The sequence below is a fragment of the Athalia rosae genome, chromosome 6, assembly GCF_917208135.1.
Source record: "Athalia rosae chromosome 6, iyAthRosa1.1, whole genome shotgun sequence".
Lineage (NCBI taxonomy): Eukaryota > Metazoa > Arthropoda > Insecta > Hymenoptera > Athaliidae > Athalia > Athalia rosae.
The window spans coordinates 8908281-8923976 of record NC_064031.1 but is presented as its reverse complement, the minus strand read 5'-3'; the positions used below and the strand labels follow the sequence as shown (position 1 = coordinate 8923976).

The 15696-nt window shown below is 43.6% G+C and overlaps 1 protein-coding gene across 12 annotated transcripts in view; it reads left to right on the top strand.

Moving 5' to 3' along the window:
• The window catches only part of LOC105693657, a 77077-nt gene that overhangs the window by 12853 nt on the left and 48528 nt on the right, over window positions 1-15696 (top strand). For 9 of the 12 annotated variants that reach the window (XM_048657094.1, XM_048657096.1, XM_048657103.1 and 6 more), the window contains one exon: window positions 14888-15039. In XM_048657094.1, coding sequence (XP_048513051.1) covers window positions 14888-15039 — 152 coding nt within the window. Of the gene's footprint in view, window positions 1-1627; window positions 2162-4100; window positions 4227-12976; window positions 13725-14887; window positions 15040-15696 lie in introns of those variants that run through there. The other 3 variants (XM_048657095.1, XM_048657104.1, XM_048657097.1) reach the window with 3 other exon arrangements.

The window sequence follows — 15696 nt, the reverse complement described above, 5'->3', positions numbered from 1 at the left end:
CGTGTCGCCGGTTGCATAGAAATAGGCATTTTGCAGGCTACTGGCAAAGCTCCAACTTTAAGGCAGCTGCAAGCGTGCGTAGGATTGTAATGTACCCGTTCACGTGTCTTTGGGGAAAGAGAGGAGAAATTTTCGAAATTTAAACCCTTGCCAGGCTCGACTTTAACACCGAATCGCTGACGTTTCAACCACTTCTCTCCAAGCCGCACCCCGAAAAAAAAAATTCATCCCACCAATCAGATCTCGAACGTCGATCTTTCGGATCCAAATTTCGACCTATCGTTAATTATGCTTGTGAAGCTAAAGTTTTTTTACCTCAGCGGTTTTGGCGGAACCTTCTCGGGTATTACGCACTCCGTACGGCACGCGTAACCGTAGAACCCATCGAGTTTACTGCGACGCAGTTGCGTATCGTTACGTCGCATTCGATGGTTCAAATTCGCTGGCTGCGCTGACGTTCGAAAGCCCCGAAGGTGGACGTGCGTCGTAACGATAATACCTGAGAAAACAAAGCGCGCTGCAACGCGATAGGCGATCGTCGGATTCCGATTACAGGAAATCGCTCGGCGATCTGACTCGAATCGTATTATTTTTTTCGTCGCGACTTCGCACTCCGATCGCTGGTCGCGACTCGATCGAATAATATCTGGGCATTTCTTCGAGGTAGAGGCGAGAAATCGAAGCGGTACGTGTCGTTATCGTCTTGTAACCGAAACACCGAACACACACGGTGACTCGATCGTCACCGTGTCAGTGGAGTCACGTTCCGTACCCCGCAGCATTCCCGAGCCCTTTCCTTCGCCGCGTTCCCTCCTTCATCGGGCGTCGTACGAGCGTTAAGTCTGCGTACGACCAACGCCGCACAGCGTGTGCTTCGAAACCGATGCGTACTCGCGAGCTGAAATACTCGACTGACATAGACCGATCGTCGTCCCTTCGTGCCCCGGACCCGGGGGGCCCCTCCTAGAATCCGATCCGCGAAATCCATCGGATCCAGCGTTTGTCGACGTCGCCGCGAAATCAACCGGTAGGCTATTCGCACGGCGTTTTATCGTCGCAACGAGACGAGTAGCGGGGGCCCGACAGCCGTCCGTAGTAGCGATTACATTAATCGGCGTAATTTTCGTTTTTTTTTCTTGTTTTTGTTTTTTCTCTTTTCCTTATCTCGTTTCGATCGACGTCCGGCAATCGCGATCGATAACGGTCGGCCTATCTCACGGTCATCGATCAAGGCCGCCGCCTAGCGAACGGACAAAATTTTTCACTCGTTTCACGCGACCCCCACAATTCGTAGCCGCCCCTGACCTCCCCGTGTCGTACGCGTACCCTATGGCATTCTTTCGTACACAACCACTTAGCGGAGCCGCCTTGTCGTTCGCTGCAGTCATTTCTCGGTGCTGCAGTTGCGGCGGCGAAGCTAGAAGCGTTGCAGGGTTTTTCGAATCGTAGGGAGAGAAAAAGTAAAAAAAACTAGATAAGTCTAAGCCCGTAAGTAGAAAGTCTGGTACGGCGAGATGTACAATACTGAAGCCGATCGATCGGTATAATATCGACGCGGAATTCTTATCACGTTTGAAACCGGCTAGGCAAATATGCGCGGTATAAATTCTCCGTGAACTTTGATAAGTCCCCAGTCCGGTCCCGGATTGTGAGAGTGAACTAGTCCGCGAGTGTGTGTGCGGTAGTAGACAGTGAAGGTAGCGAACTTGAGGGAGGACTTTGAAATCAAAGAGTCGAGCTACGCTCTGAGGTAGCGCCTGACGTTTACGTCTGACAGTCGGCTTTCGGTACTCAAGCGATAAACTGGTGAGAATCGTAGAATATACGGTCGGTAGTGACTGCGAACAGTTTGTTATGGAATCGATCAACACCGTTTAATGTCTTCGACGTGAAGCAAATCGGTACTAATCGAAGTCGAGGAATAAAAGTGTTTCGAGTTTCGTTCGTCCGCGGGGAACTTCCTGTAAGTGAATCGTCTGTGACGACCAGTGAAATTTGTCGAAAATAAAAATCCGTCAAGTCCGCGGATACCAGTTTGCACCGCGTCGTTTGTACAGTCCTACATCGGAATTGGATTTCGGATAGGATTTCGCAGTCCGAAACGATGGTACAGATGAGTTATGCGCAGTGGGCATGCTTGCCCAGTACTTATCGCAACAAGGTTTGTATGTACAAGCTAATCGCACTTCCGACGTTATTTGCTATGGTAAAATGGATGTTTGCACTACCGCGATGTTCACCTAGAGCCTCACTTCCGGTTTTAGCGAACGCACTTCGCTCAGGATGTAATAAGAACGAGTCCAACCCGGAATTCGAAATCAACGGAACTTTGTAATCCTCGGAATTAAATTTCCCGAATCGGTTTGATTGATTAATCGATAAGATTAGCCAATCGATGGAATTACTACCGAGTAATCGCGATTAATTAATGGCTGCACGACAATAATTACCTCCGTTCGTAATTACCCCGCGGTATGAGCAGCTAATCCTTTGCCTAATTACGTACACCTGATGCGTGTCCGAAAATCCGAACCTTAAATCGGCGACACAAATTTTTTAGCCCTACTTTTCGAAACTACATTGATTTTTAGGGGAAGAGAATTTTTTTTTTTTCAACCACATGCCGCGAAACGCGGTTACCACTAACAACCACATCTGTTACTACCAGACACGTCCGGTCGATGTACCTAATTAGGGAGATGATAAGATTAACGGGCAATGGGGTTATACCGATCGCGGGGACATTGAGATACCGGTCATCGATCCAATGACGTCGGTATACACCCGATGACATAGTTCGCCGTAATTATAGATCAAATTGAACGGGGACGGGTGCGAACGGCTTGCTCAACGGAGAAAGGAATTTTATAGCGAATGCGTCATCGAGCGATTATACGTATTTCATATCTGTGGGAATTTATTAGTTGGTCACTGTTACGGCGAAACATTACGTCGATTACCTCGTGATTCTCGCTACCGATACGATTAGATCTTATGAATTATGAATGAATGAGAAATAAAAAAATAAAAAAAAACATCGAGGGCGGAGGGACTCAAAACTAACAGCGTCGTCCGTTTTTTTTGTCCCTCGTCGGTTCTGGTTTTTTCCCCCCTTTACTTTTGCTGTTCGATAAGAAATGTATATTATACATATACGCATTGGAATGTAGGACAATGAGAGTCCATTACGTACGCGGTGGGTAACCGTTATTTCTTATTTCGATTCTAATCGTTATTTTCCGTATTCTCAGAGCGTCGTATTTAGGCATTGAAATCGCTACGGTAACCGCTCACATTTCGGCGTGCGGAAAAATAACGTTCATCACCGCTCACTGAATTAATTATACGACGCTGTATTCAGGTGTGTTTTATGCTAATGCAAAAATGTTGATGATAATGCCAACTAAGCGCCGTGACGCTACGCCATGGCCAAGGAAATAATAAGTAATTCTTGACCTATAATTCCAATGTCGCTGATGATCTGTAAATCTGTGTACAGACAGGCATGCTAAATATTCGCCAACTCCATAGTGCACGGCGGATCCCAATTATTTTTCCATCGCCTCCATCTCTCGTCCTGAGAAAAACTCAACGGAAAATTGAAACCGTTTTTATCTTTTCATTTTCCATTTCTCTTTATTTAATTCTTTGACAAAGACGTCTGTATCCGACGTATTTGGCTTAGCCGTCGTGCAATTAATTAAGTAATTTAGACACGCGTTCCTCCCGGCTCATATACGCGAGATTCGGGTGCCAACGGACGTGGAGACGGACGCATATGTGTCTAATATTGTCCTAGGCAGACTGGCGGCGATCGCGTGGACTTGGGTCCGGTTGATGCGGCGGCACAGTGGCCGGTCTCAACGCCAGGTCGCCAGTGCCTCTCCAAATTATGTACACCGTTTTGATGTAGAGTGGACCGAAAAAGAAATTTAAAGAAAAAAACAAAACAAAAACAAAAAAAAAAAACAAATCAAAGAAAGTAGACGAGAATTGTATTTCAGATAAAATAATTATCCGTTGAGAAGAGATATAAATATCGAAAAGAGTGCGCGCGATGAATAATCACCTGTGAGTGTAAATTGTAAAAAAAAAATTTGACAGAGAAATCGAAGAATACGATTTCTTTTTTTTTTTTTTATTTTTTTCTCTCAGACCATAGAGGTGATCACTGTGCAAGAACGTTTTCACACACCTTGCGAATCGATATTATTTTCGAATCGTTGGTAAGTCTGGTTTGGAATTTTCTTCATGTTCAATATCGCCGACTCCCGTGGTGCTACACCCGATTGTGATCTAGATTTTATATCGGATACTCTTCGATCGAATGTATTTTATTTCGTGAAATTTTTTTCTTCTTCGCGCGTCGAAACTTATGAGTTAACAGTTGCCGTGTCCGAGGAGACGGAACGATCGCGGCGTGCATATAAATAAAACACCGAAAACCGGCTGGTCCGCCGAGCGGATAAAAACGACGATATTTAAACATCAATTGCGACGTTTGAAAAACAGAAAATCCGCGCGAGTGCAGACGGACCGAAAAAATCGATTCGCTTGCCGTACCGAACGTCAATAATGTTCCCGCTAAAGTCGCCGTATCTCAACCGTTCATGAAGTACGTACCACTTAAAAAATATACAACAAAATCTCCACCACCGTAGGAGACACGCGCGATTCCAGCTCTCGAAATTTTCTGACCAACACGAAACGCGCGGCACCGCGATTCCGCCGAGCTATTTCAATTCATAATTTTCATTCACGTCGCACGCGTGATGTATAAAAGCGTGTGTAGGTGCGTCGCTGGCACGTCATACTGTACGCTCGACAAAATAATACCCTCCGCATACCTGTGTACGTATAACGACCGCGTTTTATTTAAATTTTAATTAAAATCTAGAAATAAGTGGAAACTAGTTTCTCAAAGGAAATTATACTCCACAGCGAATATTATTCGAGATACATAAGCCGAGAAGTGTAACCGGTTTATTTTTAAATACCTACCGACCGCGCGCCTTAGCTCATCTTCTATTTTGCCGCACCGAACACAACTTACCTTCAACGCGTTCTCCGTAGTTTGATGCGAATTAGAATACGATATCGCCGATTCTCTTTGACCACATCATCAATTTGACATTAGTTTCACTCTTTGCTTCGGAATAATTCCACCGCGGATTCCGAGCCGCGTTACGGAGCGTGAAAGTAAATGGGTGTTAACAGGTATATATGTCTGTATATAGATGTTATATAAAAATACCTATAGGTGCAGGGCTATGCTATGGACAATCAATCGGCGCACCTCTGACCCCCAGCTGTAGTAGACGTGACCTTAATAGCCCGCGGCGTAGCCGGAGGTACCGCTTCTCGTATCTGTACCGCGGCACAAGTTTTTCGATCAAGTTTCGCTTTAAAAGTTCACCTTGGCCCGCTACGACTCGATTCTTTTTATTCGATTGTCAGATGTTGCAGAAACGAATTATTATCTACGATTTCCCGTAGGTATAACGCGCACGAAATAGACGTAATAAATTTTTGAAGACGGAGGAGCACGTCCGCGCTAATGACCTTTATCTCACGGGGGAACAGCCCCGCGCTCGCGTCGCCGCCGCTGGTGATGATCTTGTAATTTAATGAAAAAAAATTAGCGCGAAAAAAGAAAGAGAAGAAAAATTATCGCTCGATGAAAAAACTTCATAGCTTAGAAATCGCCGATAAGACACGTGCCCGCGATACACTTTCCTCGTTATTAAAAGAAAGCAAACACCGTGTAATCCAGGTGTACGCGAGGGAATCGTTCGGAATTTTTATCGATAAGTCGTTCGCTTGATATTTAAAATTACACGGTGGATGGCACCTTTTTCCGCGTTAAAGAAATCGAATATTCTGCATTATCTGCCGTTAGTTCTGGACGCGAAAATTCAAACACACTTCCCACACTGCGGATGATTCCGAGCGTTCGATAAACGAGCTATGAACAATTAGATAAAGGGAGAAAATAAAAACTGCTGGGATCCCCAGGGATTTCATAAACGAGCCGTGAATTTTTGCCGATGACATCAGCGATCGGTGTGTGAAGAAAAAAAAAAAAAGAAAAATTAAATTAAATTTCTCGTATTTAGGAACGGTGTTATATTCGCACCAGATAAATCGAGGGGCGTATGGATATGCGTCTGGTGTCAACCGATTAAAAATTCTCGTTGAAAAGTTTAGTTCGCTTTGAGACTTCGCAGCGTGTCGTTTGTCAATCGATATAAAAAAAGCGAGAATTTAGTGCGGTGTGTTCGATTTATTAGAAATTAACTTACGTATAATCTGTAATATATTTAAGAGTTAATTGTCACGTGGATTTACCGACGCGTATCGATATCGTCGTCGATCCCCTAGGTGTGGAAAATTTCCTTCCACCCCAAAATTGGTGGCTTCCCGATACGCCCGTGTCCCGATAGCCCCGCAGTTTAAACTATTCTATTGTTTAATTTATTTAATCTATCGCCCGTAGTTTCGTGCGCGAGACGCCCTACAGATCGCTTAGAATTTCGAGCGCTATTGTTCCGCCAGACGTTCGAGAGGCTTTATTATAGTTAGCCGTGGCTCTAACTCGGACCAAAGTAACCGTCGTCAACCGATGATTAGCTCTTTGGTCCGCTTGATTTATCTCATTGCTACATCCCTTTTGTTAGGGACTATTGTCGAAACGGAATAACCGACTCTAAAATTCTACTCGTCCGTCCCGTGAGAAGAGCTCTCGAGTATCTCAGAGCGAACGAGCGCCCCGTACTCATCCTCGATACGTATCCCCTTCCGTCGTCGGCGAAAAATAATAACGATAATTACGATAAATAACGATGACAATAATAAAACCAAACATCCATTATACGTATAGTTGTCGAGTTGTCGAGTTCTCGCACGATCCGTCGTCCCAACGGGCGTTAGGGACGGAGGAACACGTCGTCGGTTGTAACAGGCGTCGTTTGATACGTGCGGCTATGTAGCGCATTAATGCGAAGAAAAGGTGTAGCGTCGGGACGCCGGGCGTCGATGCGCCTCGTCCCCCTGTCTCTCGTCCGAAGGGATGGAAAGTCGGAGGCGGTCGACGCCCGCTGCATTATGCATTATATTACGGGCGAACGCCAACGCCAACGCGGGTATCGTGCGTCGCAACTACCGAGGGACGAACTTCAATTGCCACGAAGATCGCCGAATTAATTAGTCGACGCCCTACATATCCTCGGACGACCCAGAAACCGGTGGGATGGATTGCCCTTTTCATTTCTTACGCCGTTCGGCCCTCGTCTTTGGAAAATTGCGATCGGAAGTCGCGCGTGAACGGCTTGAGAAAAAAAAAACAAAAAAAAAATAAAAACAAACATAATGAGGTACATGTGAAGTGAACGGATCGCTTCGTATCGCAATTTTATTTAACTCGAGAAGCCGAAGAAAACTCAGCGACGTGGAAGAGTGAAGAATTATCGGCTACCGCGTTGCGTACCGGGGTTCGGTTTTACGCTCGTTCAGTTTTTCCTCCAATTTTACGCGTTTACGTTCGTACAATGCACGCCGTGTAGGTACGCGATATGAATGAATGCGTAGAAATAACCAGCTGCCGCTGCAGTTTCTTCGAGCGCAAGTTTAACGTCCGTTTTTTACTTATTGTTAGCGGAACGAACAACTAGCCGACAAAAAATAGCTCAACCGATAAGATCAGCTGCACTCCAAATCCGTTTTTCTTCCCCATACGGCCAGCTATTATTTTTTTACACGCGTGCAGCGGTAATCTTTTGTTCATCGGGCGGAAAAATGAATAGTTCTTAATTTTTTTCTTTTGTTTTTTTTTTTTTCGCCTCGCCATACAATTTTCATGCGGCAACGACCGATCTGGACACAACTGCGTCTCGTTAGCTTCTCGATGAGCGGAATGAATGCCGTCTGCTGGATCGGACTGACTTTTATTTTTACCCTGCTTCTTCCGTCTTCGTTTTTTTTTCCTTTCAGTTTTCTCAAAGCTTTGATACGTCCGGTCTTCGGCTAATACCGTAGTACACGCGTGAGCGGGGTCGGCCGCGGCTTATGCGTGCAAACTTAATTGATAGAGCGATTTTGCCCCATTATAAGTTGTTAGCTATACGAGGCCAAAGTGGATCCATAGTCGCGAGTGTATAAAGTGGGTCAAAATAATCGACGCACCGCGATGTATTTTACCTACATAAATAACGGACGATGTAAACGGTGAAACGATTATACGGGGTTTGTTTTTTTTTTTTTTGTTTTTTTTTATTTTGTTTTTTTTGTTTTTATAGAGAAAAATGGACGTTCGTGCGATTTTTTCTCTGCAGCCTGTAGGATTGAAATCTTTTATAAAATGCGAAGTATTCTTTCCGAAGCGTGTACATCGTTACGGAATGTGATTCGAATTCCTTCTCGTTTCGTAAACGATATATTCAAATTTCCGCGATTTCACGGAACACGCAATTCTCACCTGAGGAAATATACGGTTCTCGCGATTGCTGCACATAAAACGTCACGACTGTCAAATCTGCACCTTGTGCGAATAAAATATGACGGCGCAACTGGCGTTCCTCCCGGTGGGATGTGACGTGGAATTTTTAGACACCGTATTTTCCTTCAACGTTTACGTGTAACGCGTGTTATATACGGTTCAAATCAGACGTTTACCCAGTTTTTCCGGATTTCAATCTCTCCCGTCGCACATTTTTTTCCCCCGTCGCATTTTAACGTCCGTAAGTATAAACGCGCTGTGAGTCTATCTTTCAAATTTCCGAAAGGCGAGCGAAACCTTATTGAATAAAGAAAAAACGCGACGACTATTTTTGGGACACCCCTGCGCGTCGATTGTTCGAAGAGTGGATGAATTTTTTATCCGGACATATCCAGAGGGAGGGATATTTTTTTTACTAATTTCGGTAAGAGAGTTTGCGTACAACAATTTCGAAGTCTCTCGGCGGAACAATGACCCATAAGTAGTTCCCTCGCTACGAACACAGGTACTCCCGTGCTCCTTACACTTGTCCGTCAGTGTCGACGTCGTCGTTGTTCTCGTCGTTGACAAGTGAAGGAGAAACCTGTCAGGTGCATTTATAGCGAACGAACGGCGAACGCAAAGTACACAACGTTGTCTATCCGCGCAAATATCCTACGTAGAGTCATATTTTGCCATGAAATATGAACGACTCTACATTCTAATTGCTTCGGGTTTCCTCTCGCCGTTCTGGGAAGCAGCTTATCAAGCTCCAGATATTAAGAGAAATGAAGTAAAAGGAAATTGAGAAACGGGTGCACGAATTATTTCATAATTATTTTTTAAATCTCAAGTTTCTCATTCCCTCGCGGTAGCGGGTTCGCGACGTTCTATGATTATGAATTTAATAGCGATCGATTAGATCCTCCGTTGGAAAATAAAGAGAGGAAAAATCGCGAGTCTTGCACGTCAGACATGCAACTGCGCCCGTTGCATCGACAAAAATTTCCCTGCAAAATAATTCGCGGAGTTTTAGAAAAAAAAAGAGAAAAAGAGAGAAAATCTTATCGCCATTATTATGTGTACAGTAGTATGTAGTTTGACCATTTTTCAATAATCTCACGCGATCGTGTGGGTATAATGTCAAAGTTATTTGATATACATCGCCAAGAAATATGTTCCGTAATTCGAAGCACGCTCGGCGTTTAATGAAACCGGAAAATCCGTTTCAATTTGCGCTGAAACTGGAAATTTTCGATGATCAAAGAACCGTAGTTATCGGACCGCACGTGTAATAATCATACGAAACTTGATCGGCCGATCGAATTTTTCGCACACGTCGTTGACGCGCCGATAATTTTTTCAGTCAATACGGGAGAAATTTATCGGTCATATCTCCCGCGGAGATTTGTCGGAAGTATATTTCAACGTGGTCCGCTGCAGCGTTATTCGCGAAGGTCTATAAAATCGATCGATCTCGAGCGACTGCCCGGTAGGTATCGGAGGCTGCGAAGTTTTTTTGATATATCGGTAAAGTGAGCTTTGTGATTCGCAGCACACCCTCGGCCGTTTCAAGGTATTCGGCCGGTGTATTATTTCGCTCCTGAAACCCACGATCTCACCACCTATAACGTATAGAACTTCGGATCGATTTGTTCCAGGCTTCTGCTCCCTTTCATCCTCGCTTTTCCAAGTGGCGTTTTACAGTTCACACACCAGATCCTGCCACTCCTTCGTATCCCATTCGTTCGTACGTCGATGCAAAACTTGGGACCGAATCAGGAGTCAAGTGTTCCGACTTTGTTGCAATTTCCGGTCACAGGAATAGCAAACGTTGTACGGATTCGGTTTTCTTCCTCGATATCGCTCAGAGCGAGCGAAGATAATTCATTCATTTAATCGGAAGGACCTCTTGGGTAGGCAATTTTCCTTCTTCCGATAACCTCAGAATTCTTTTTTCTTCTTCCATATTATCTCCTCGCCAGGAAGTTTGTTCCTCACAGAAAGAATTCCGAGACAAAAAGAGTGTGCGGAGGAGACAAAAAAAAAAAAGCTCGCGGCTAACGGAAGGACGCGCGTGGAATTTAAACATAATTTTTATGGGGTTGTCAACGTACAGTCGGCCATATGTGGGGAATATATTATCTCGCGGTTAGAATATTCACTCGATGATTATTTTCGTTTCTTTTCCCTTGGCTGGAAATTCAGTGCCTTCTCAGCTGCGCGTCTACGGGGTTTCGAGATTTCTTAATTATCCACGATTCGTTTGTTTTGGGAGCGACTCTTAGCCATCGCTAGTTTTGACGTTGGTAATTCTCAAGGGAAACAAGGCAGCAGGTATATACGTACTCTTAGGTATATAGATGAGCTCTTCGTTTGTACGTCTCTTGAAATGCAATGAGACGACGCCCGAGATGAACTTGCCTATACTGCCAGAACTTTTTACCCACACGCAGTCGTCGTCCCGCACTTCTTGTGTGCGCTACGCGTTCTTTTTTTTTTTATCAAAAGAAACGAAATCCATAGTATCACGGTGCTGAGAAATCCTAGCAGATAAACGAGAATCTAACGTAAAATCCGATTCAGGTTTTTCTCTCAATCTGTAAGAATTTTCGAAATTATCGGATTTGGCTGAAACGGATATCTCTTCGATCTTCGCCTCGACATTCGAGTGATGAAAACTTGGCCCAACATTTCGTAAATATCCGGAGCGATCCGGAGCTGTTAAAAAAATTGGAATCTTTCCCCGCCACTCCGCCGCGTTGCGACCTCAGCTGGTGGACATATTTTTTTGTCCTAGGAATGCACTTTATCTACCTGCGGTCGTTCCGTTAACGGTGACCGTACGCGTGTAATAACGGCTGGGGGGGAGAATTTTTTGAAAAATGTGAAACTCTGAGAGTAAAAATGAAACGATAATCATAACATCTGAGGCCCTTCAAGGTCCGGGGTGGACGGACGGTCTTGCGGTTCGTAACGCTGATTGTTATTTAATGATTGTACCGCGCCCAGGTAGATTCAGGGTGGGGACTGACTCAGGGTCAGTCTTGAAGGAACTCGCGCATTGATCGCATCGCTAAAACCAAGGAGACAAGAGACTCCGGGTAGACCGAAACTAGACGCCGTTCTGTCTGGTCGACGGAATACACCCGTGGCTGGAATAGAAAAAAAAAAAAACAACGGCAGAAATGACAAAAACACACTCAGAGCTGATTGAAACAAGGAACACCGTTACCGATTAAACCCCATCGAAAATATGGACGACCATTTAATACACCGAAAACTGTACGCGCTTCGCTTTCGTTACTCTAAAAGTCAAACTGTCTAGAGTGATCCAGCATCCCACAAAATGACGACGATTCTTCATTAAAATGTGACGATAAAAAAGTGCGGGTGTTCTTCTTCGTTTCATCGTTACTTGTTCTTCCGTTTTTTTTTTTTTTTTTTTTGTTTTTGTTTGGGGGGGGGTTTCGGAAAACTCTATCAGACACAAGGTCACGTAGATTCTCGCGTAATCCTGCTATTTTTCGAAAGGAGGTATAAATTTGAGTGAAATAAAAAAAAAAAAAGTAAGAAAGGAAGAGAAGGGAAAGGAAGACTTTGAAGAAAAGAAAAAAGGCGCGCGAACGGAAATCGTAAAATTTCTCACCCCATCGGCTTATTGTGTCCTGTACGGGTATATAATAATTCTCAACGCGAATATTATAAATATTTTTCCGGTTGAGCGCGAGAACCTCTTGAGGTTATAAAATTAAGGCTTCCGCGTGGGGATTCACGGGTTCTGAAAACCCCCGTGTGACGCACAGTCCCGTGAGGTTTCGTCGAAGATAAAATTCGTCGAGAACTTTTTTCCCACCCGAAAATCACTCGCCGAACAAAATCCGTGCTCGAAAATGTTGCGGAATCGTGAGTTTTCGAAGAAGACGTCTCTAGCCGAAGGAGTCGAAGCGAAATAGATCGAGGCCGCGAGTGAAGGACGGTAATCCGCGAAATCACTTCCGGTTTGTAAATCCACCGGAAGGGGCGGGAAGTCGAGTTGAAATATCACGAGATAGATAAAGGGGATACCCTGGACGGAGGGTGGTCGGTCACCTAGAAAGACTTGCGTGTTGAGTCATTCCCTAGAGATGGGAGATGCACCCCCAGGCCTTGCGCCATCTCTGCGGCCAGGGAATTCCCTCGGTCGTCAGTTCTCGCGTTCACCTACTTAGCAGCGGGTCGCCTCCGTTTATCCCAAAACTCGCGATAAATATCTTTCGGCTGATAACTGAAAAAAATCTCCCCAGATTCAGATGGCGTCCCTGCCGCGATCTCGAACCTATTTTATCAAATTTAAATCTTCGATCGACCGTAACTTTTGAAAAATACCGACAAAAAAAACTTTCTCGTGGATCGAATCCGGTCGTACCGATCAACGACCACGTTCGACGGTTATTGACTGTATTTTTTTTCTTTTTAGTCTTTTTATCGTCCGACAATGAGATTCAATTCGGTTGGTCCCGGAAATATTGTAACTTTTTCCGTCACTTTATTTCACGACCGCGTTTAATTACCCCGCGAAAATTTCGAACGAGTGATTCCGCGGCGTTATTAAAATATGTGTACCGCGTCGGGGAGTGACAAAAAGAGATACGAAAAAATGTCATCAACGTTCGGCGCAGCTACGAGATCATTTATGACGATTCGTTAATTTTTTTCAACCGATTCGTCAACACGGTGATAAAAGTCTGTGAAAAAGATAGTGGGACGAGAAAAAAAAAAAAAAAAAAACGATGATCAGATGCCATTCTGACCCCTGAATTAAACTTGTAACGCCGAATCGAGTGGATGAGATAAATACGTGCATTTTAATCTTACTTGCGCAAAACTAGGTCGAAGTTTGTTCGTCCGAATCTTCATTTCAGTGAGATCGCCGCCGGCATTCGGGCCCGGCAGATCGATAAGTATATATATTATTATTTTCACCGAAGCTGTTGGAATTGAAGAATGATAAGTCGGGAAAAATTTCATCCCCTTTAGAGTCGCGGAACATGTAATAATAATGATGATGATAATAATACGGGTGGAGTGAAGAAATGTGAATGTCGCAGTGCAGTGTGAAGTATTTGAGAAATTTACACTTCCGAATTTTAATTCTATTTTAATTTGTCATTGCAAAGTGGTGATACAATAGAAAAAAAAGGATTCAAGAACGAAATAAGACGAGATGTTGAAATTTTGTTCACCGGGCGGAAGACGTCGTAACGCATCGGTGAGAAGTTTGATGAAAAAAAAAAAGCAGAAAAATTTCGATGACGAGATTTGATGATTTTTTTTTTTTTTTTCTTCTATCGGTGGACCAAATTTAACGTTTTTACAAGTAGACAAAAATTCCCAAAAACGTAGAAACACGTCAGGTGACTGACAAATTCTTTTATTTATTTTTTTTTCTCGGTCTGGTTTTCGACTCTAGGAGTTTATCTTACCTACAGCGTAATCATACCAGGCTGTAAATTTGTTGCAGTGGTTTTACCACATATATTTCGATGCTGCAGCAGAAACGGCTCGGTGTTAATCTCGGTATTCGAACTAAATGCTGCGTTCTAATTATAGATTTTAGTATAAACTTTCGAGCAGCTCAACCGACTTTCCTGCGTATCTGGTGGCGAGTGATTCAGGCGCGAAATCGCCTCCTCCCCCTGCGTTGGGCACGCGTCGGATATAGACACGCAACAATCGAGTCCTACCACTATAGACAAAAATGACGCAAGGGATAGCCCGTCGTACGGAAATAAGCATCATAATGTTACGTATATTTTCCGTTGTAGGAACCTACGTCAGATGCTCGAACCATCGATCAGGAATCACCTCGATAACGAACCGCATTATACATCCATATTATACGTACATACATTCTCCCCTCGTCATTCTCGATAAGAGATGATTCAGAGGGATGCGAAAACTCCGCGCTTTTTCTTCGGAATCTCTTTTTTCATTTTCTTTTTTTCCATATTCTTTTTTTTTTTCTTATCGTAACGCGTGCCATTACATGATATATTCGTACCGACGTATATATATATATGTATAATACACCTAACAAACATCGCGTGTCTCTCACATGTGTATAGATTCTTTTTTTTATACGCTTATACAATTTTACCCAGCTGCATCGGCACTCGGTACGAGTTATAAATATATGCATATAAAATGCGCGTTAATGACACCTGTAATTTAATGTAATATTACGCGTTATGTGTATGATATCGACCCCGCGCAATGCGATAACTGGGGGTGCAGAGTTATTTCCTAGTGTTGAATATATTCTTTCTCTTCGCCTTTCTCCTCGAACGGCTACGTTTCGATGGAGTCTATCGTTAGCGCCTATCTCGCATAATTTATTGGAGAGTTGAAGAAAAAAAATTCATCCGATTTCAGGTAAATCCGGGCAGCAAAGCGGCGCAGCAGGGCGTCAGAGAAGGTGACTTGATAAGCAGTATCAACGGAAAATTAACACGAAATCTCACAAACAGCGAATCTCACGATCTCCTTCGGGGTGCTGGTGAACAACTGACCCTCGGATTGAACCAGTGAGTATATACGTTATTCGTGATCGTTGCGAGTGATTTGAAAAACGTAACAATGGTTTTCTCCCAAATTTAACCCTTGAATTTTTGGAATTATTTTTCGATGGATGAAAAAAGTCTCCTATCGGAATTATAATTAATTGTAAGAGTCACTGTGACGATAAGCTTATTATGTGTACCCACTTTGGATATTATAAGTAGGCGAGAGAAACGCCCCCGTCGTACGTATTTACATGAGTTACAGATCTCCGCTGCGTGAAATTCGATAATCCCATGAGCAAAATTTGATGACGCACGTGTATAGATATAGATTATGTGTTAAATAGAAATTCTGCTGTAGCGCAAGTGATAAAGAATTTCCTCTCGTATTCCGCGAGTTTCGATTCGCGCTGAGAACCAGCTTTATCATCATTATTTATTGCGATGGGTTTTTTTTTTAACAAATAAGACGGGCACCCCTTAAATTTTTCTTGATTTCGGGGTCAAAAATCGATATTTTTTTTTTATTAGGATTCCTATAGTATTCCTTTGTATTTTGATCTCAGAATTTTGAATCCGTTGGCCAAATGGAGCTACGAATTTTTTCCTTCGAGATATCTCAATTTATATGCTAAAAAAAGTGAAAAATTGCCGTAACTCAATAATTTTTATGGATACATC